Raw genomic sequence first — 23,658 nt, forward strand, 5'->3', positions numbered from 1 at the left:
ATACAGTTACTCATATTTTGTATTTTAAATACTGTAGCGGGTCAGGGCTATTCGGGGTTCTGTTTGTGATGTTTTGTTTATGTTACCATAGTGATGGGTGACGCCCTCTGGCTGTGACAGTGTGTCCTTCCGGGGTCAGAGGGCGCCCTGTGTGTTGTTGTTGCTGTGCTGTTGCCGCGTGCTAGTTAGCTAGCGGCAGTGTTCTTCTGCAGATGTCAATAAACTGCTGTGCTCCCTGGCTAGCTCACGGGAAGCAAGACCAAACGATACCTCCATCTCCTCCTTGTCTGAGCTCGCCACATTGGTGTCAGAAGTGGGATAGCTCACCCTCGCCGTAATGGAGAGAGACATTCAGAGGCTGGAGCAAGCTGTCGAGGAGAACATTCCCCGCGACCCGTCGCGACAGATGCTAGGGCAGTGCTTCATGGGCTACCTCTGTTGACCCACACGCCGAGCCCCCAACTGCGAGCAGTCATGCCTACCACGCCAGTTAAGGTACCGAAATACAACGGGCTAACCCCGCTAGAGCCCTACCTCTAACAAGTGCGGCTGGCCGCCAGACATAGTGGCTGGAGCGAAGAGGAGACTGCTACGCACCTAGCGCTAGCATTAGAGGGAGATGCACTGCAGATACTCCTTGACCTAACCCCGGCAGAGCAGCATGAGCTCCAGGCCCTCACCGCGGCACTCGAGAGGCGATTCGGGCAGCGGCACTCCACTGATCAGAGCAGAGAGCAGCTGACCAACCGGAGCCGTCGACCGGGAGAGAGCCTGGGCACCTTTGCAGCAGACGTGTTGCTGTATGCTCGTCGTGGCTACCCGGAGTTTCCAGCAGCAGCCCGTGAGGAGCTTAGCCTGCATGCTTTTCTGCAAGGACTTTTCCCAGAGCGACTACGCCAACACGTCCGCCTGGCCATGCCTCAGACCCTCCGTGAGGCGCTCCTTGAGGCTGAAAGGGCCGAGCCGGTGCTCACCTCGCGACCTAACCAGCAGGCGTCCCCCCCCAAACTACCCCCAAATCAGAGGGGGTCGCCGAGATGTCCCAGCTGCAACCCTCGGTGCCCCGGAAGCGTCCTCGTTGACCGACCAACCGCTGCTACCGGTGCAATGAGCCTGGCCACGTGGCGCATGACTGCCCAGCACCATCTCCGAATACCAGAACTACGCAGCCTCAGGGAAACGAGGAGGGAGCGGTGTAGCGAGGGGACCACCGCTCCAGCTTCCTGCCCCCCTCCAAGGACAATGCACAGTGGTGGGCCGAGTTGGGCACCTCAAAGGACTCTACCTGAGCTGCTGTGTTGAGGACCAGCCATGCCAGGCCCTGGTGGACACGGGGTCTACCATTTTCCTGATACGACCTGGCGTGCTCCCTGAAACATCCGGGCCACTGGTGAAGGGTTGGTTGCCCACAGACACCCAGCTGATGACAGTGACGGGGGAGAAAACTGTTATGCGGGGGAAGAAACCGTTGCAGATCCGAGTGAAGGATCTAGAGCTGGTGCACGACTTCTGGCTCGCCGACATTCAAGACCAGTGCATCATTGGCCTGGATCTGCTGAGCCGCTGGGGGGCCTGCGTCGACACCGCGAAGCTGGCTATCACTCTTGGCGCAGAGACTTTTGCCCTCCAGCGCGGCCAAAAGCAGGGAGCGGGGACGGGCGTCGGGCAGCTGCCGCTCAGCAGATTTCGGATGCCGGTGGCTCCGGGTCATCTCCACTCGCCTCAGCCTCTCAACCCGACAAACCTCCTTCGACCGAGACCATCGAGGCTGTTGATGACCTTTGGCAGCAACAGCGTAGGCCTCAATGTCGACCAGCGCCAGCGGTTGAGGTGCCTCCTGGACGAGAATGTGGACATCTTTGCCGCCAGTCACAAAGACTGTAGGCAGACGAGTCTGGTCCAGCACACCATCGACACCGGCTCTGCTTAGCCCATCCGTCTGCGCCCACACCGGCTGCCCCTCTCCAAACGGCAGGTAGCGGAAGAGAAGAGCCGTGAGATGGCTGCGGCTGGGGTGATCGAGCCGTCCAATAGCCCATGGGCGGCACCTGTGGTTCTGGTGGGGAAGAAGGATTGGCAGCCCGAGGTTCCTCAATGCAGTCACCAAGAAGGACTCGTACCTGCTGCCGCGGATCGACGAGGCCCTAGATTACGTTACCGGCTCCAGTTGGTTCAGCTCCCTCGACCTACGCAGCAGTTACTGGCAGGTGGAGCTAGCCCCCGACGCAAGGCCTAAGACTGCATTCACCATTGGACAGGGGCTGTGGCAGTTGAGGGTCATGCCATTTGGGCTCTGCAATGCACCAGCGACGTTTGAGAGGCTGATGGAGAGGGTGCTCGTGGATATCCCTCGTAGCCGCTGCGTTGTGTACCTGGATGACCTGTTGGTGCACGGTGGCGACTTCGACAGTGCACTGTCTCACCTGAGCGAGGTCTTGAGTGCCATCCAACGAGCTGGGCTGCGGCTCAACCCCGTGAAATGCCGGCTGTTGGCGAGCAAGACCACGTTCTTGGGCCATGTGATCAGCGCTCGAGGTGTCGCCACTGACCCCGCAAAAGTGGCTGCGGTCCGGGACTGGCCGACTCCCTCAAACGTCCAAGAACTGCGGAGCTTCCTGGGCCTAGCCTCCTACTACCGTTGGTTCATCAAGGGGTTCGCGACGATGGCCAGCCCCCTCCACCGCCTGACTGACAAGGGACAGCTGTTTGGCTGGGGGGATGCCTGTGCTGCGGCTTTTGCATAGCTGAAGGAGGCCCTCACCAGAGCCCCAGTCCTGGCCTACCCCGACGCCCGGCAACCTTTCATTGTGGACACTGATGCTAGCAATGTAGGAGTCGGGGCGGTCCTTTCCCAGCAGGACGAGGCTGGAGAACGGGTGGTGGCGTACTTCAGTCGTGCCTTGGGGCGAGCCGAGAGGAACTACTGCGTGACCCGGCGGGAGCTGCTGGCCGTAGTGCTAGCGGTGCGGCACTTCCAGCCATATCTGCACAGCTTCCTCCTGCGCACTGACCATGCATCTCTGACTTGGCTCCTGAACTTCAAACACCCAGAGGGGCAGGTGGCCCGCTGGCTGGAGGTCCTTCAGGGTTATGACTTCGAGATCCAGCATCGGGCAGGTCGACAGCATGGCAACGCTGATGCCCTCTCCAGACGGCCCTGCGTAGCCGTCGAGTGCCGCTACTGCCTGCGACAGGAGGAGCAGGCCCAGGAGGTGCTGGGGGTGGCTACTGCTCAGGCCACAGCCAGCGGAGGGGGGTGGCTCCCATTGACAACGCAGCAGCTGAAGCGGGAGCAGGAGGCCGATGCGACGTTGGTTCAGGTGGGGGCCTGGCTGGAGGCGGCGCAACGCCCCGCCTGGATGGGGGTGTCGGGACAGGAGCCCGAGGTGAAGGCCTACTACTCCCAGCACAACAATCTGGAGACCCACGACGGCCTCCTGTACCGGAGATGGTGGGTCCCTGGTCAGGGCAGAGATCTCCTGCAGCTGTTGGTGCCTCGGTCGCTGCGGTCGCAGGTGCTTTAGCTGGTCCACGGCTCGGTGGGGGCAGGACACTATGGGAATGCCAAAACTCTCTGCCGCCTCAGGGGACGGTTCTACTGGCCTGGCTGTCGACCGGATGTGGAACTTCATGTGCACTGCTGGGACACCTGCACGGCACAGAAGGGCCCAACTCAACGCTCCACTGCCCCCCTTCAGCAGTACCTGGTGGGGGCCCCAATGGAAAGAGTGGGAGTGGACGTCCTAGGGCCTTTCCCTGTCATGGAGTCAGGGAACTGGTATGTGTTGGTGGCTATGGACTATTTCACGAAGTGGCCAGAGACCTACGCGGTGCCGGACCAGAGCGCAACGACGACAGCCGAGAAGCTGGTGGAGGAGATGTTCACCCGTTTTGGGGTCCCGGCTGAGCTCCACAGTGACCAGGGGCGTAACTTCGAATCGAAGGTCTTCGGGGAGATCTGCCGGCGACAGGGGGTGGAGAAGACGAGAACCACACTGCTCCACCCACAAAGCGATGGCTTGGTTGAGTGCTTCAACCGCACGCTGGCCACCCAGCTTGCCATTCTCACCAGCCGCCACCAGCGGGATTGGGACCGACATCTGCCCCTGGTCCTTTGGTCGTATCGGACTGCGGTGCAGGAGTCCAGCCAGTGCACACCTGCCGCTCTGATGTTTGGACGGGAGCTCCGGACGCCTGTGGATCTGGTGTTCGGGTACCCCCCCGAGCCGGAGATTGATGGTGGGCCAGAGATGGACTACTACAGGAGGCTGAGGGAGCGGCTGCAGGTGGTTCATGACTACACCCGCCAGGCCCAGGCCAGTTCCGGAGTACGACAGAAAAGAGCCTACGACACCAAGTGCCGAGGGGGGTTTTCATGCCTGGCGACAAGGTTTGGGTGTACTGCCCGGTTCGCAAGAGAGGAGTGTCCCCCAAACTCTGCAGTCACTGGCAAGGGCCGGCGGAGGTCGTGGAGCGGCTAACAGAAGTGGTGTACCGTATCCGCATGCTGGGCCCGGGGCGCATGGTGGTGTTGCACCGGGACAGGCTCTCACCGTACCGACCGCTCGCTCCGGCGGACGCCGGGGCAGGGGATGATGGTGGCACCCCATGTTCTGACCCGAGTGACTTTTCCCCCGCCGGTCGAGACTGGCTGGTGCACCAAAAGAAGGCACCTGGACATTTGCAGGACTTTGTGTGGGGTAATGGGGTCGTCGGGGACGACTGACCCCTTAGGTGGGGGCTATGTAGCGGGTCAGGGCTGTTCGGGGCTCTGTTTGTGATGTTTTGTTTATGTTACCATAGTGACGGGTGACGCCCTCTGGCTGCGACGGTGTGTCCTTCCGGGGTCAGAGGGCGCCCTGTGTGTTGTTGTTGCTGTGCTGTTGCCGCGCTGAGCAGTTAGCTAGCGGCAGTGTTCTTCTGCAGATGTCAATAAACGGCTGTGCTCCCTGGCTAGCTCACGGGAAGCAAGACCAAACGATACCTCCGTCTCCTCCTTGTCTGAGCTCGCCACAATACGTAACGGCGGTACATGTATTCCGTTACTCCCCAACACTGGCGGTAACACTCAAACAGTTTATTTTGTTACTTGCATCATTGAAACACAAGCTAAGTGTGTCTTTGTGACACTCATTTTGGGCTTCATTTATTACCATGAATATACTGTTTTCACAGGACTCTATGAATGCTAACTGTAACTAAGTACACACCACCAAACACTTATCTTGTTGACTTAATCTCTTGCTTAGATTGTGGGGGAGATATTCTAAGATCTTAAGATCCGATCAAAGCATTTCAGCCATGTTGAAGTCTGGGTCGTTGCAACACCTTCAGTCATTCAGCCATTCTGTTGTGAACCTACTGCTGACGTGCTTGAGATTATTGTCATGTTGCATATCTCAGTCTGTGCCAAGCTTTAGCTGTCAGACAGATGTCCTCATATTTGACTCTAGAATCCTTTGATATACAGAAGAATTCAAAGTCGACTCAATGACTGCGAGAGGATCAGGTCCTGTGGCCACAAACAAGCCCAAACAACCACCACTGTGTTAACTGTCACCAAATCTGATGCTGTGCATTATGGCCAAACATCTCCACTTTGGTCTCATCACTATTCAAGAACTCATGTTGTTTGTTAAGATGCAACCTAAGCTGGATTTGTTCAGTGTTTCACTAATATTTCTCTTAACAACTTTAACGGCATTTCTTTTTGTATTATCACAGACTGCATGTTTAGGTGGTTACACATTAGGTAACTCGGGGTATTACACAGCCAAGCTGTTTTAATTTACATTTAGTATGTGTTTCTTTCTAATTTACTATGATAGAATTGCTACAGCCAGGGAATGAACAGCTGAATATTGAGCTAGATTGAGTCAACTAGGACTTTAAGTGTTCTAAAAGAGGGTCTTCGTGTCTCATTTCAGATATATACTATGGACCTACTTGGTTAGTGCATTCATTGTGGAAGGATGATGTTGTCTCCGATTAAGCACATCAAATTGTGCGCTTAGCAGAAGTGATGATTGACACATTTGATCGTGATTGTTATGGTCACTGTGCTATTTTTTTTTTTTTTGCAAAAATGTATTAACTTCTTGTAACCCAGCACATATGTAATGCTACAGTTTTTCACAGTGAAGATGACTTCAAACAATGGCAAAACACATCTAAAACATTTTGATCATCCTAAGCACACCATCAATGCTCTTGATATTTTAATACATCTCTCATATCTATCTTCACTCTTTGTTAACATTTCCGTCTTTGTGCTTCCTCTAGTCTGTTTTCGTCATAACGTACCGGCCTCCTGATAATCCAGAATACAAAGACTTTCAGAAGAAACTCCATGCCAGAGCTCAGAGGGATTTTGGTGTGCACTTGGAGCCGTCGTTGGTAAGTTATCACCTTTAACATATTTGTGAGTTCTGATTAGAATCGTAACCTGCTTAATGTTTTTTTTTTTCTTCAGATATTCTGTGCAGAAAAAAATTGATTTGCCCTGTGTCATTGTCAGCACTTAATGATAAATGATGTTTATTGTATTATTGAATGTTTAAAAGGGCCCAGTGTAATATCCACATGCTGCTGTTTGGTCTCTTCTTGCAGATGGACTACATCGCTGGCAGCTTCTATGATGGTTTTGTACTATATGCAATGGCCTTACAGGAGACACTGGCAGAGGGGGGAGCCCAGAATGACGGCATTAACATCACAATGAGGACACAAAACCGCCAGTTCTGGGGTGAGTAGATTTCTGTAAATTTGTAACAACAAGTCTTTCAGAGGTTTCAGAAACTAAAAGACAGCGACAGTGAGCCTTTCTGTCGCTGTTTGATCTTGCATCTATCGCTGAATGTTCATGCATGAGACCTAATGCAAAGTATGGATTTAGGTCTCCACCACCACTTTAAACACTGCCATTCATTTCACCCTAAAGCCGTTACTGCACTTCAGATAACAGGGAACAGTACTTGCTGCGAGGCCAAGTGACCAGCTGCACATTATCATAAAGCACCGTTGAACCCAGAATGCGATTAAAATGTGCCCTTTCAACAGCATAATTACAGCATAATTGAACCGTTATCACACAACACTCCTGCTAATAGCCATTTGATGCTTGATGTGCCCGCTCACACACTTCCTTGTTTACTTTATCAGCTGCCAGATCTGCACTCATATCAAATGGAAATAAGCAGAACAATAACAGCGTTTTTGGGGTCCAAACATTCGATGAAAGCTCTCATCTTTCTCCTCTTGTTGGTTTTTTTGTTTTAGTTTATGTGCAGGCACTCAAACGGTGCTTCAGTTGTGTTGCAATTCTCCGTTTTTTTATTAGGACTATTCATGTGTGGTAGATTTTCCAGCAAAATCTTAAAAAACTCAGTGTCCTTGTTTCCAGATATTTGAACCCTTATGAAAAAAATCATTATTATAATATCCATAATAATAACTTTATCCAAACAGTGAAGCACTTTATAAAAGTGCTATGCAAAAAAAGTCCCATATTAGGTTAAAGAACATTAAAGATTAAGGAAATGCTAACCTATAGAAATTTGTTTTCAACAGTCGTTTAAAAGAAACAAGATGATTAGCTGGCAAAGTCCACATTTTTCTGTTGTGGGGCTAGTTGATGTACCAGAGACCCAGCTTTGAATCCTCGATGTCACAGTTTCATTTCTGTTTCTTTTATTTCATACATCATTGATTTAAAACATTTTGAATTTGGACCATTTCAAGCTATCAGTGGTGCCTCTGTGGTTCAACAAATGCACTTCTTTTGTTTAGAGGTTACACAAAAGGCTTTTGGTCAGGAGAATACTCAGCGTAAAAGCTGCAAATGGAGTTCCCGTCATGCAATTATTATATTAAACACAAGTCACGGTTACGGTTAGGATTTTCACACTTGTTGTGCACTTTTCAGCAAAGGATTTATTGCTGTTAGTCTGACTGTTGCTTATGCTATTTCCTAGTTATAAACAATTTAGAGAAAGTGCTGTCTATGAGCATTTGAAAGAAAAATATGAAAACTCCTGTGTGCATGGTTGGCTTGTTTTAAAACACCACAGATCGCGATCCACTGTCAAATCTTTAATGTGGCCGTTCTTCGTGTTTTCAGGTGTGACCGGACTTGTTTCCACAGATGAAAAAAATGCCAGAAATATTGACGTTGACCTGTGGGCGATGACCAACCAGGAGACAGGGGAGTACGGGGTAAGTCATGGTTTTATAGTTTCATTGAGGGTTTTGAAAGATATTTTAGCTGCTCATGAAGATGTTAATCTGTGACAACACCTTATTGGATTTTACTGTGATAAGCCCTCAAGGCTTGGTGAAGACTCGGACTAAATTTGTGCATTTTGCACAGTAGGGAGATTTAAAGATTTAAAGATATAGGAAGTGCTTTCCAACATATGGCACGTCTATGACAGAAACACCTAGAGGCACACAGAGTATCAGAGCTGCCACAGTTATCAGTGGGATTTGGCACAGTTTTATTAGGAATTAACTGGGCTGACGATGAGTGTTTAATACGTTTCACTACCAAACAATCATTTTCTCACAAACCCATTTCATCCATCAACTTTTATTTCTCAGTTAAACCAGTTTTTGGCACAGTGTAGTGAGCAAAGACTTATGATGCATACCAACTGGTGTGGAGAGACATTTGTTGCATGTTCTTCCCCAGCTCTCGCTACCCTCATTTCTTCATATCGCTATGCAGTTGGCTTGCTAGTGAAGGCAAAAAACACACTCCAAACTTGGAAACTCCAAACTATTAAAACTTGTGTCATCAGCTGGTGCCCTAGCCATGTTTACTTTCTAGCAAATGGAAAAAAGTAAAAGGTAGGGAAAATAGAGGATTTAATAGGGTGTGCACAGATTTGTCTTCTTCTGGTGCTGAAAAAGTCGAGATTAAACTTAAACTGTCCTGATTCTTTTAAGGCTTCTATATTTAATTTATTATCAAAGTGGTTTACTTTTTTTTATTAGATAAAAGAAAAAAACACAGGTAGCAAAGCGTTATAGCTTCTTCAAAGTATTTTTAATCCTTTACATCATCATTTTAGTTGTATAATTTCATAAAAGATGATATTATTGTAACGAAAATACAGCTTTAGTACTGAATTATTATAAATAGTGTCATTTGGAGTCATCACATGACAAAAGTTCTTAATTGTACTTTTCATTTGAACTTTTTAATTCAAAAATGTTTTTGTTGATATACTAAGGTTACCATCTCTTTCTCTAGATAGATAGATTTGCTGAATATACATATTATGGCTGGGACTGAACTAATAATACCAAAGAGAGTGCTTTCAGATTCTTTTAAATAAACCTTGTCGTTCTTTCTACTGCAGTGTTTTTGCATGCAGCAAGCTTCACTGTGGTTAATATGGTGATTAATTTTTATTGGCTTATCCCTTAAATAAACTGCCTGGGAGAAGAGTCACAAGCAGTTTAGTGCAGAAATACTGTAGTGAATGCAAAACAAATTCATATTTTATTTAATATTCAAAGTTTATACGTTTGCCTCCTACAAAATAGTCCCATTACTGAACACTTTTGATTTACACTTCTGAGGTTTCAACAAAAAATGAGATGTTGACACCAAATTATAAACAAATTGCAGACAGCGAGAGACTAATTTACTGAATGTGTCGCTAATTACTGTACATTTTCCCCAAAATTCTTCTCAGCATTATGTGCAGTTTTAAACCACAGCCTTTCCTCATGTTTGGCTTTAGACGCAGTGAAATAAAATGTTTGACATCATGCACGGAAAGTGGTCTGTTTGTTAGATATTCTGGGGTCTTGACCTCTCTAATGATAAGATGCATAAAACCTCAGTTCCCCCAAACAGTCCGATGAAAATATTTTTGTATGTTGTGCTCTGCAAACACCGCTGTGAACGGTTCCAGTGTGTTTTTTTCCTCCCTGAGGGCAGAATAAGTGGGTTAGCTACACATGACTTCAATTAGAATTTCACAGTGGTCCTGAGAGGCTGTCAGTGTGACTTCCTGGTCTCATTTATCCCTGGGTTGTAATTGGTGGATTCATATTGACCAGCAGGCTAATGAAAACATCACATGAGCAGTTTTAGGTTTCAACCTTAACAATATAAAAATCTATGTTCATCTTTGCACAAGGGGAAAAATCCCTTTAAGAAAATAAGAAACAGATTTTTGTAACTGAATTGAACATAGCTAGAAGTTTTTTGTTGATACATATATGAACAAAAGGTATTCTCCTCATCTTTGATTCAGTTGTTTTCAGTTGCATTGTCACAGGTGTATAAAATTAAGCACTTAGCCATGTCAAGCGTTAAAGAGAATATTGTGTAAATCCATCAACCCTCCGCTAGCTCAATAATTGCAACATCAGCACAAAAGCTGAGCGCTTGGAGCGTCTCGGCATGGGTTCCCAAGGGTTAGCAACTCCTGTAGGTGCATTGTGTAGGTGGTCCAATGATTTTGTCTATATATTGTATCAGTGGATTATGGGAAATGGAATATTAACTAATATTTATTTTCCACTGAACAGAAACTCTCGTATAAACAAAATTTGTTTGTGGAAGTGTTCTTGTAACGTCCTCTGTTGCTTAATGTTTGAAGATATGTAATATTAACATAAAAACATAAGCTACACTGGATTTATGTGTTAGATTTATTTAAGAAAAAAGTAACATTAGCATGACTTTGGCGTAATCAAATGAAGTATTTCCATTTTATTAAGGTACTCCAAATGCATATGTATGGTAGACAGTATATCATGTAATAGATGGCATTGTTACCCACTGGTTTGTGGACTTCAGGTTTGAGCTATGAATTGAGACTTTTGCCCATCACCATGCTTATATGGCATGCAACTTGCCAATCACAAGGTAGCCAAAACATGTCCAAACTCATCATTTTTTATAATCTAAATAAGAGCACAGATTCCAAAATAAACATCTTCCTGTGTCGAGGATCACGTGGAACTAGCAATTGAAACTTACCAGAGAAGAGTTGGAGTACAACAGATGCTGCTCATGGAGCTGTCAAAATAAAGCTCTCTCCCTCGCGCACAAGCCTTTCAGGATGGTCGCTGCTTGTGTGGATGTTGATCCTACAGTTCTGTATTTTCTCTTGAACGTTTCATTAATTCCTTTAATCATTACATTGCATGGCATGCAATGATTACCTATGTTATACCAGGTTAGGGGGTTAGTGACGCAAAACATATGTTGATTATGTTGATAGGTTTGCTGATATTTTGATTCAGAGACAGGACAATCACATAATCTTAAATAAATACCTTTGTACAATTGTGATTGCAGGAAAGTAATTTAAATGAAGGTAATACGATAATTAAGTTAAAACTGAGGTAATAAAGACTCTTTGAAAACCTTATCTGTTATATGACTTGAGGGAAAACATGCAAGCAGCTCTTCTTGTAATATCAACTCAGTTGGCTCTTTTCATTTTTACCTTTTTTTTTTGCTCATTTCTGGTATAAAATAAAATAACAGCATTGTCACCTTGACAAGTTTCAGAAGCACCACTGGAGAGGAACAAAGGTACCTGGTTCCCTGTCTTTATGCTTTTCAAGGCTAGTCGCCTACGAACTTTGTAGCTTCAGATCTCACTATATTTATCCTCTTTAAAAACTTATATTTAGCAAGTATGCTTGCCAGGTTAAACATTACCAACTCCTCAGGCATGGTGGTAACATGCAGCCTGTGGAGGGTTGATACTATTTTGCAGCCAATGGTTATTATGTTTTCAATCATATCTAACTATCAACATATCCATCCATGCACAAAGTATTGGTGTGATAACAATTGTGTTTTGTGCAAATTTTTTTTCCTGAACTAAATAAAAGTGAACACTAAGTATAAGACAAACATAAAAATAGTCCCAATCGTGAGCTGAACTCCAGTTTCCTGGTCGACAGTTGTGTTGCAATTGTGACTGCCAGAGGTCACTGATTGACCTCTAGGCCTATGTGATTCTAGCTTTAGTAATCAATTTTCCATCGACCTCCAGGAACCACTTGCCAGTTTGGGGAAGACACACTTTTCCCTCAGAACTGGTGATTACCAGATGGTTGTAGACCAGTCTCTGGCCTGTATTCACCTGACTCATCATTGTCACTATGATTATCACATTTTTTTTAATATTAGTCCAAAGTATTGGACTAATTAAAATTTAAATCCACCACTTTGAGGCTAAAGAGAAGAAACATTTGGTGCTGTATCTGAGCATATTTAAATTAAGACTTTTTCCCTCTGTATTTGCAGGTTGTTGCATATTACAATGGAACCACCAAAGACATCATTTGGTCCCAGACAGAGAAGATCCACTGGCCCAGTGGTGGCCCACCACTGGACAACCCCCCCTGCGTCTTTTCGACTGATGACCCCTCCTGTAATGATGGTATGACCCGTCATAATGTAATAAGACACTTACCCCTTTCTACCTACCTACAGGTGATTATACCTGTCACAAACGAGCAGCACAAGGCTTTCTAATGGACACTAATTTCATGACAAGAATTATAAAAAGTTCACACACAGTATAATAGCTTAATAGCATATTTTTTCATGACCTTGGTTAGAATGGAATTGATAATCAGGTGGATATTACAGGGCACTAATGCGCTGTTCCTATTTTAAATAAAGCTACCGTGATAAATGCCTTGTTTTTCTTCAGTTCCTTCCCAGCTTTTTGTGTCTATAAAGTAAATGGGTGAAGTGGAGCATTTACTTGAGTGACAGGCGGTGAAATATGAGCGCAGGAAGTTGTCTTTGTTGAGCAGTGACACTTTTTGGGTTTTTTTTTCTATCAGGGATGATAAACAGAGAAGGAAAACCACACTGCAATTAAAATGTATTGTGGTGTGAAGACAGGATAATGAATGGAGGCTCACTTTCAACACCAATGATGATGAATGCTGAGAAATTTGGAGAAGCATATCAACACTTAAGAGTTTCACAACTTCAGCTTGGAGTGAATTAGATAATTGAGATGATTATAAGCGTTTGAAGCCTGTCATTAATTGGCCAGAGAAAACAGAGTACAATCACAAGTTTGATAATTGCAGTATTCTGACACACATCAGAAAACGAAACAAATAAAAAGTAACCAGACTGCTCATGGGTTTTGTTTTTTCTCTGTTGAACTGTTGGGGTGGACTTTAATTAAGTTTAAAAAATGCAAAGCGAGAACAACAGTGACATTACAAGCTGTGCTTCATGGCGTGGTGTTGTTTTCATGGAGAAATCGTCAGATTTGGAACCCGTTCCCACTGCCCTTATAAGCAAGTCTTGCCTGGGATACTGAAGCATAAATTGTTTGGTTTTTTTGCATAAAGCTGAGAATTTACATGTGGTGGTTGGTTGGAGCAATGGGTGACCAGTGCGCATTTTACAAGAAGAAATAGCAAAGATCCTTAGAAGAGCAATGTCATCTCTACTACTCCTGTTAGGATCAGGGCTGCAGGTATAAATTATATTTGTAATCAAGTATTCAATTTTATTAATTAATTGTATTAATTAATTGAGTAATCGGATAATAGAAATACTTCAGTCTTATTAATGAGCAATAGTAGTTATTCAAAAGAGACAAAACAGAGGCCTTTTAAAACGAATGTATTATTTGTTTTTATTTTAGAAATTGCAATACATACGGGGTAATGTGTGAGGAATGAAAGGATGCCACATTGTTTGATGGAAATGAAAATGATCAACCTACAGAGAGCTGAATTAAAAAACACACCCAAGTAAAAGTGAAAAAAAAAATGGTATGTGGTCTGCATGCCTGACCATGAGCCCAGGAACCGTGAACCAATGTAGGGGCTGACAATGAGTCTGAGGATTTCCTCCTGATATGCTGAACCCTGGCTTTTGTCTGTGTGTCCCTCCATGGATAAGCCTCCCAGACCATCACTGACCCAGTGCCAAACCGGTCATGCAGCTTTTGTAGCTCGGCAGTGTTCATCTTGTTCCTGTTGCACAAATGAGCAGATATCAGTCCTGCTGATGGGTTAACTACCTTCTACAGGCCCATCCAGCTCTAATAAAGTAACTGCCCGTCTCCTGGAATCTCCTCCAGGCTCTTCAGACTGTGCTGGAAGACTCGCGAAACTTCTGGTAATGGCACGTATTAATGTGCGAACCTAGAGGAGTTGGACTGCCTGTGCAACTTCTGCAGAGTCCAGGTATCTCCTTGTGCTACCCATAGTGGAACTGACCCTAGCCAAATGCAAAACTAGTGAAAAAACAGTCAGACAAGATGAAGATTATTGTTTTGGGGGTTGTCTCCTTGTTGCCCCTCTAGTGCACCTGTTGTTAATTTCAGTAACAACAGAGAAGCTGAAACTGAATAAAACCCGCCGCTGCTACTTTACTGACCGACTTCCAGCAGGTGTTATTAATCGTTGTTAGGTTTTAATTGTGCGTTGGGAGTGTGGCTGTGTGTTTGTGGGGTGACAGATTTCTAAAGCACCACAGCTGTACTTCAGGAAGTCACATCTGTGCGTTTTTCCTTTATTTTCAAAGATATGATTGTGGACATCTGCTGAACATATGAGAGTGTGAATTCCTTGTTTTTCCTCCTGTTTTCAGGTCATCTGCCAGTTCTGGGTATTGTAGCTGTGGGTTCTGGCTTAGCTCTCATCATTTTTGGGATCTCCAGTTTCCTCATTTACAGGTGAGTTTGATCGCATCAAGCTGACGCTTCCTCTCTGTGGTGCTTTTAGCTCAAACAGCAGAAATGTGGACAAGAAGAAAAAAAAAGATTGAGAGAAAGAGCAAGAGGCAGGCTCGTGTTTGAAGCAGGATTTATGGATTGTGCTGCTTTAGGTGGTAGTTTGGTATTTACGCACTGTTGCTACAGCAACTGCTCAGCAGGTGACGGCATTAAAGCGGTGGTGAAGTGTGTTTAAGCTGCCAAGTGAGCTCATATACTGGCTCGAAACAACGCTTACTGCCACTCTCACTTAATGATCATTAGTGTGTTTGTTAAGTTTATTTTCTTTGCGCTGAAGTCAGGAAAAATGCCGCTTATTTTAATAATTCACACACTGGTGATGTCAAGTGGAAAACATCACTTGAGCTGATCATTGTGCCTCTCTCAAAGGATTACAAGTGGATTATAAAAGCCCTGCAAAATAATATTCAAAAGAAGCAAAAATAAGCCAGAATTCTTTTATGTACAGCACCACGAAAGCCTAAATTAATATTTCATGTTGTTTACAATATAAATAAATAAAATTGGCAGGACTGACACTGAGAAATGTTTTATGTTTTTTCAATCCCCTCAGGGACCTCGATATTAAAAACTACTGCCTTTAAACAGTACTTCCAAGGTGTACAAGGACAGATTGGCACAATTATTAGAATTATTTAAAGAACTGAATTAACCTGAACAAGTTTGAGAATAAAAATCAACAGCTGACTGAAAGAAACAGACGAGCAGAACAGAAGCCAAAAGAAATACATAAATAAAGAAAACAGTGCTGAAAAAAATACAAATAAGTAAATGGTTGAACGCTATGTAAAATTGTGACTAAATGTTGGAACTGTTAGTATAAAGTGATAATATTTTTAAAGTTATTAACTAATACTGGGCTATGGATAAATGAATTAAATTTTTATAGAACTTTATGGATTAATATGAAATACAGATAAATGGTTAACTTTGTAAAGAAATTATATGAAAACACTTGAATTTAACAGAAGTAAAAGCCCACAGTTGAGTAAAACTATAGCTACTTTTGTAGTGACTGACAATTACAGGAGGTAGCTAAAAACATGGCTAACAGATAGAATTATTAGCTAATAGTATGGCTAAACCAATGAAATAGCTTAATAAAATAGGTATAGTTTAAATTGAAATGTTAGCTTACTGTTCAAAATAAATTATTAGCAAACCTAATGAATTTAGGATTGAAATAGTAGCTAGCTAAAGTTATTTTTGCTAAAAGAAAGGTCAAACTGTTAACTAAAAATATAGATTAGCACTTGAAAGATCGCTAAACGATATGTAAACGTTTATCTCTGACAGCACAAGTTATATTGTTAAATAAACATAAACTGTAATAGGAATTAATAGCTGCTAAATGGAGAAGTAGCTAAAAGCAGTCGATGAACTGTTAATGTAGTAATTTTACACAGTTAGTTGTTTGTCACATGAACATGAAAGCTGTCTGGGGGTAGAGAAAAGTGTTTTGAGTACATCTGTGGAGTAGATGAAAAAAAATGATAAGAAGCACTGGTATAGAAAGCATATTCACTAAATGTTTTTAGAAGCAAAAGACAAAAAGAAATCCTAGAGACTGTGCACCCTATATAGATGCTACTGCAGTTTGAAGTTAAAAATAAACAGAACATTATGCGATTAGCTGTTTAAATAAGCGTCAGTGTTTAATTGTTACTGCTGCCCCTGAGCACTTTCTTTTAGTTGTATATTTAGTCGAATTTCCCAGAGGAACCCACCCGAGGGATTAATAAAGTTCTATCTTATCTTATCTTATTTAAGGGAAAAAGTAATTGCCTGCTGCTTTTCTGATGGTTCTAACTTTGTGCTCGGCATTCAGCTGTGTAAGCAATTCAAATGAAATTGTTGCTCTGTCCCAAGTGGCACAGTCTACATGGTTTATGTTGTAACATTAAGCCTCATTTAATTACTCAAGAAGTAAATCATGCATGCCCCGAGAAATAAAGTGACTGGAAAGATTTCCATAGGCTGGTTAATATCATGGGTGTTATCTGCATGTAATGAAAGAAAATTCTTCTGCTCTTCCCTCTTTGCTCACATCTTCAGAGGTGTCTTTACTTAGGCAGTTAAGGATATTCTCCCTGATAAATGCACTGATTTTATGGAGGATTAACAAATCAAACTAATAAATCACACCGGTAATCTGATCCGTTTTCTAATACTGACTATTAACACAAACAAGTGTTAATCACCAGCCAATCAGAATGGATTTTGATCAGACGAATGGTGGAAGAAAGACGGAGGAGCGGCTGTCTGCCTGAGGTAAATCCACTAAACCTGAATCTGAGTTGATCATGCCCATTAATTATTAATGTGCAGATAATTAGATGCAGAGCCTACACTCATTTCTGAATAAAATTAACTTGATCGTCTCTGTTTTTTCCAGCGCCCAAATCCACAAACACACTGTGATTTCCCAACTAGCTAACTAGTTTTCCTGGATTCTTGGATGGTAAGTTTCTTTTCTTGGATTTAGGGACAACAAATATCTATTTCTGTGATGGGAAACTTTGTGATGTATTTTTGTTCCTGACCTACAGTTTTGAACTTTGTGCTCTCAAACTATATTAAGACTCAATCTCTGTACATAAATGACAGTGTTATATCTGGAGCCCTGGTTAATAAGTTATCCTTTTTTAAAGCACACCATGACTTGGAGCTTATTCATCGTTGGCTCTGTCTCATATAAAGCTAACAGATGACTTCCTGTTTTTGCAGACACTACTGGGGCTTTGCTGATGGACAGAGAGGCGGACAGCAGAGTTGTTTGTGGCCATTTTAAAGACCAACCACCTGCAGAGGGGCCTCCATTTTGCTTTTAGTGCTTGACCTACAGAAACACCACTAAAATGTTAAAAACATTTTGGAGTTTATGCCACTATCAGTAGCTATTGAGAAGTGATTTACCCAGTGAGAAATTAGTATTTAATTTTTTATATTTTTAATAAGAAGATATATATATATAAAAAGAAAAAATATAATTTTAAAAGATGATATATATTTACTGCTGCTTACATCTTTATTTTTAATACATTTAACTATTTTTTTTAATATCCTAATTTGGGGGTGGATCTAAATCTAGTTCACAGGGCAGAAAATGTTGAATAAAATTAATTTGTTTTAAGAAATCTTTTGGCAATAGATCTCTGTTCTGACATGTACATAGACGTAAACTGATGTCTATGCAGTTTAATAAAAAGAGACTTGTATATTGAATGATATGTTTCTTTGTATTGCTTTTTGATGAAATCCATGCAGCAAACCAAATTCAGCCTTCAATTTAATTTTGTCCCCGCACAAGACAGTAAAACATGATCTATAACATCTAAGGCTCAGAAATCAGACCAGCTTACTTGTTAATGGCTCAGATGTAGATATATAACTTTGCCACATTTTTCTCTCAAACTTCACCCTGGAGTGCCTTAGATTTAAACAGCTGTGCTGTCAGCTGCTCGCCGTTGATTTTGGAGGCTGCTGTGCAGCAGCAGCAGCAGCGGGCATGAGGGGATGTTGAGCAGAGCAGCAGTGACTCTGTTGTTTTTAATGAAGGGGCTGGTCCTGTGGAGGTATTCACAAATGGGACTTACCAAACAATAGGCCCAGTGTGGAGCCTCACATTTTGCCCCTCTGGCTGCCAGAGGTCTCTAAACAAGGTTCTTTTAATAGAAAAGTACTTTTTTAGTAGTGGATGAGGTACTTTAATGGCGTTTCCTGTCCTCCAAATACTAGCAAACATCAGAATTTACTTTTTGGACTCTCCAGCAACACAATTTGTTCTGGTGAAAAAGTCGCAAAGGAAAAAAAAATGATAATGAGCCACTTCACGAGCCAACTGGGATATTCTGGGGGAAAAGACTAAAAGATGATGATATGCACACGCTACAATAATTTCCCTGAAGCCATCTGGAAACGTTTTACACCTTTTTAGATTGGGCTGGAATGTGTGGGGCTCTGCTCATTTTTCATTTCTAAGTGTTTCAGTCTGCCAATGAATCCACTGCCACCTTGCAAAGAAAAAAAAAACGCACAAAAGTTCCTGCGTTTTTTAAATTTATTGTTGTCGTAAATCGTGAATTGTCAAGAAGCATCAGCTCCTCTGAGATTTCCCCCAGATGTGCTGAGTCGCTAGAGTGCCTCTTCCTCTCCATGGTGCCATGTTTATCAGAGTGGTGCTGAAAAAAAGCAACACTCAGAAACTTGTCACAAAGTTCACTGATTAGAAAATGGATGAATTCATTACTCTGGTTGGGCTTTGCAGACATTTAGTGGTTGTTTACCATTGTGGAGAAGTTGCTTCACATATCTGCTTTTATTCATCCACCTTTAATGGACGAAATAGGAGACAGAAGTAAATCATGGGAAGTGCAATCTGGGAAATTCCTCTCTGCGCCAATTTAAACACCACAATCATTAGCAAAAAATGTTTCATTTAACAACCTGCTGACATGTGTGTGAAATAAGGATAACAAAACCTAAACTAACGCAACTCTTATCCTAATCTAACATCATCTGGAAAGCTTTTAGGCACTCCCAGTCTATCAGGAGTCTGTTCAATGTATCTTAAAGGCTCCTTCATTAGAGCTAAACAAGCTCAGTGCTTTTACCAAGGTTTCCATCCCTCCATCCATCTTCTAAAAGCTAATCAGAGACGCTTTGACCTCCTTCTCACCTGCCAGCTGAGATCTCTCCAGTGTGTTCCAGGTCTGTCCTAGAATCTCCTTTGGGTTGAACAGCTCACCTGGGAGGCTTCCAGGACAAATCTTAGACAGATGCCCAAACTATCTGGCTGCTTTAAATACAATGCTTGATTTTTCGGCCATGACCCACAGCTTGTGGGCAGAATAGACTGGTTCATTGATAAATTTGTATGCCTTTGTAGTTTCTCTCTCGATCACTTGCGTGGCCGTGGCTGTTGGGGCAGATTGGACAATCGCTGATCTTAACGTCTGCGTTTCACCCCTCAAACTGTTGCTAGGTTCAAAAACCTCCTTGATTGCTTTGGTCGGCGATAGTTTGTTTTGAAGATGCCGACTTGTCTGCATCTTCGATCGTGGCTCAAGAGTTGGGTGTTCGTCTTGTAATCGGAAGGTTGCTGGTTCGAGCCCCGGCTCGGACAGTCTCGGTCGTTGTGTCCTTGGGCAAGACACTTCACCTACCGCTTACTGGTGTTGGCCAGAGGGGCCGATGGCGCGATATGTCTGCCTCGTCTCTGTCAGTCTGCCCCAGGCCAGCTGTGGCTATAACTGTGGCTGCCTCCACCAGTGTGTGAATGAGTAGTGGTATTGAGGACGAAAAGCGCTATATAAGCGCTATATAAATGCAATCCATTATTATGATTATTAAGTCACTGTCTTCAAAACAAACTACTGGCAGCCATGGCTATCTGCTAGCCAAAGCAATCGCAAGGTGGTTTTTGGTACAGCAACCAATTACACCAGTAATTGACTGCCAGAAATCACCAACAACAAATTACAGCTGGTTGGTATTTAATCATTTTTCCCCAGTGACAGGTGGTTGCCAGGACAATTTGAATTTCTTAAGTGAATGAATTTTCATTATTTTTTAAGGAAAGCCAGCTTATTAAATTTTACGGTGTACAAAGATGACCAGTGTAGCACAAAGCCTTCATTTGGTTTGGTCATTAAACCTGTCTTTTGGATAGCAATCATGTTGCTTTGTTGTCCCTTTAGATAGTCTTTCCTAAAGTGCTCTACTCTCATAATTGAGGTTGTTATTCAAATAAAAGAAACTTGTCTTTAAAGCTGGCCTGACTGGCTTTATAAAATGGAACACAGTAAATGGACTTGTTTATGGCACCTTTCTACTCTGAGAGCAGAAAGCAACAATGTGGTTGGAAAGGTGTTTCTTAACCCAAAGCATGATCTTTCCTTGAGTATATATGAAAAGAAAGCTTTCTGGTTATGTGTAGCACAAACTTGAGTCATGTTAGGCACCACAGAAGAAGACTGGTTGGAGTCAAGAATTTAGGTTAACCAAGGGGGGAAGACAACAGGCTTCAACAACAGGCCATCTGTTGCTTATTAATCCAGGAGTAATTTAATAATAGGCTTGACTGTTTCAACTCCCTCCTATCTGACGTAAACCAAGAGTCTGTCTCACCTCCAGCTGGTTCAGAAAGCAGCAGATCAGCTTCTTACTGGTTCTAACATTTAAATGACATCATCTCAATCATTGCTTCTCTCCGGGGTCTCCGCTTCGTATTAGAACTGATTTTAGGATTTTATTGATCACTTTTAGAGCACGTATGGGTCTGGCCTCAAGCTGCAGAGCATAAATGATGACCCGCCTATGAACTATTTTGCAGCCCTTAGATCCTCAGTTGGCTTAAATCTAAAGGTGTCCGTGTTTTTGCTATCAGGCCCCCTCGGCTTTGGAACAGCCTGGCTGAGGAGATAAGGTTAGCAAATTCACTGGCTTCCTTTAAATCCCTTCTTAAAACTCATTTTTATAGACCTGCTTGTATGTGATGACTTTACATCTCGTTATATGGTTATCAGCTTGCAGCTGTTTTGTCTAATTTTAGTTTTTCACTGTTTTAAAATTAAATCATACTTTTTAATTGTATGTTTCTCATGTGACTTTCATGTTTGGCTCTCTGTTTAATCGACTCTTTTAGTAATCTGTTTGCCTGTCTGCCTTTGTATACTCGTAGTAGAAGTATATCAAAATATTGTATCAATATTGTTATTAATAGATCAATACATAATTTATAGTGCTTTGACAAATCAGAGACAGAACAACAGAGAAGTAATTTTAGGATTTATTTCTCTATTTAAGCTTTAATTTATAGTGCATTTCTGCACCAGGACAGAGTCTTTTTCTACATGCATAGAGATGTTTATAGCATTTCTGACAGAAGATTTCTTTTGAAAATTTCATGTAGTCAAACAGACTGGACACTCTTTTTTTTTAAAAAAATAACCTGAAAACATAGATTTGAGACATTTTAAGATGACACAAACTCATTGCCTTTACTGTACACAGATTGATTGTGCTTCCAGGGGCGCTCGCCTATTCTCAGCCAGGAAAAACCCTGCAGGATTTCAGTATTTGGATCAAGTCATTTGCAAGAAATAGGCAGTGTCAGTTAAGTAGGCTGCAGCTCTTATTTGTGTCAAATACATCTTTAATCAGTGTTTAAATAAATAAAAGAATTGGCTCAAGCTCTGTTTTAGCCGATAGCCAAGACTACAGGACACGAGGGAAAGAAGAAATCACCACATATTTATTGCATACATAAAATACCTTTCTGGATGATGCTCAGTGATTGTATCTTCTTCACTGAACACTTGACCCTGTTTTTCAGTTGCTTTAGCTTTATCACAGCAATTCAGTATCCAAAACTGGCAATTCAAAGAGACGGGCTGATTTGCCACACTCCTATTATGAACCACAAAAGGCAGGACACTAAAGCTTGGTCGGTATGATTTAGTAGCTAATGCACTTTAAATGATTATTACTGGGAAGCCTGGACAGACCGTGCCATTATTTTAACTTTACCCAGGTGAGCAACAATTTAAGATGATTGGTAATCACCACAAATGCTGTTTCCACTTCATAATGTCTCACTGAGCTCTGTGGTATACATCGTGGCTTACTGTGTGAGGCTTTTACTGTTTTAAATGCCAGAAGTCATGATTTCAGTGTACTCTATGATAACCCCCTTCGGTGAACTGCAACATTACGATGCTCGGTTAAACATTACCATTACTTCAGTTGAATAAGGCATAAATTAATTAAAAGATTTTTCACGCTGAGCCAAAACAACTGTAAAATACTGTAAGTTGCATTTAGTCTAAAGCTCTTAACCCTAGTGTGTTTAACTGGTCTGAAGAGTAACATTAGGAGACCTTAACTTTTATAGTTCTTTTAAAAAAACTGAGTTGGAAACAGTAGTAGTACTAAAGTACAGTTATGGCTTGAAATTCAGGGAGTAAAAAAAATAAAAGAGTGAAGTGGATTCTACCAACCAATATAATGGTTGGTTTATGACATAGCTGCCCTAAATTAACAGTATTGGTAACTAAAAAAAATTAATTCTTTTTTTCCTGTAATGGTTAATCCACCAGTATGTGCGAGCTGTTTAATCAGCATATTTTAAATTCTGAAAGATGTTTTTATCAATGATTTTAAACTTTACTGGTTCACAAAAAAAATCAGAAACAGATTAGTAAAACACATTAACTTTTGATTAAGATGCCAAATTACAATTATTTACTTGCATTCCTGAACAGAAAACATAGTTTTAGTGGTTTAATGTTATGCTTGTTTATTTTCTGACTTGTCAGAGAAGTCAAGTGTGCCGGATCAAATTTGGGTATAAAGATTCAGTTCAGCGAATTAAGTAATTTTTTGTTTTAAGCAGGCTTTTGACAGATTTCTAAAGGTGGTCCAAGAAATTTGCAAAGCACTGTACCATTACTTGAAGTAGAAGATATAGTCGACATTGATTGATGATTAACCTTCAAGTGACTGCTGTATATATATATATGTACTATTGTGACACTCTCAACACTATCAGTCGAACAGGCCTAGATAATCTGCTAGCTATAAAACTAATTGCAAGGACTGCAACCGACTTTACCTTCAGCAACCACTTGGCAACTGGTTGGGGAATATAGATTTTTGCCTAATGACTGTTGGTTATCAGGAAGTACAGACAGGTTTCTAGACCTTAATTGAAAAATATTTCCCACCATGAATTTGTTATTTACCTACCAAACTTTTCATAGTTTGCCATCAGTGTGGCAAAGATAACTGCAAGTTATCTGGGATCTTTTCTGAACCTGGAAATATTTTTTATGTAGTTTTGCAGTGAACAATGGCTAACGCACCTAGAGAAGCAAAAGGTTGTGTGGCTGACGCCTCGAGGCAG

The 23,658-nt window shown here is 42.6% G+C and overlaps 1 protein-coding gene across 1 annotated transcript in view; it reads left to right on the forward strand.

Moving 5' to 3' along the window:
- Window positions 1–23,658, forward strand: part of npr2 (natriuretic peptide receptor 2) — a 91,430-nt gene that overhangs the window by 16,863 nt on the left and 50,909 nt on the right. The window contains exons 3-7 of the mRNA XM_080876170.1: window positions 6,283–6,396; window positions 6,610–6,745; window positions 8,120–8,214; window positions 12,284–12,419; window positions 14,609–14,693. Of these exons, the coding sequence (XP_080732296.1) occupies window positions 6,283–6,396; window positions 6,610–6,745; window positions 8,120–8,214; window positions 12,284–12,419; window positions 14,609–14,693 (566 nt within the window). The remainder of the gene's footprint in view (window positions 1–6,282; window positions 6,397–6,609; window positions 6,746–8,119; window positions 8,215–12,283; window positions 12,420–14,608; window positions 14,694–23,658) is intronic.

This window comes from Rhamphochromis sp. 'chilingali' (assembly GCF_963969265.1).
Source record: "Rhamphochromis sp. 'chilingali' genome assembly, chromosome: 2".
Taxonomy (NCBI): Eukaryota; Metazoa; Chordata; class Actinopteri; order Cichliformes; family Cichlidae; genus Rhamphochromis; species Rhamphochromis sp. 'chilingali'.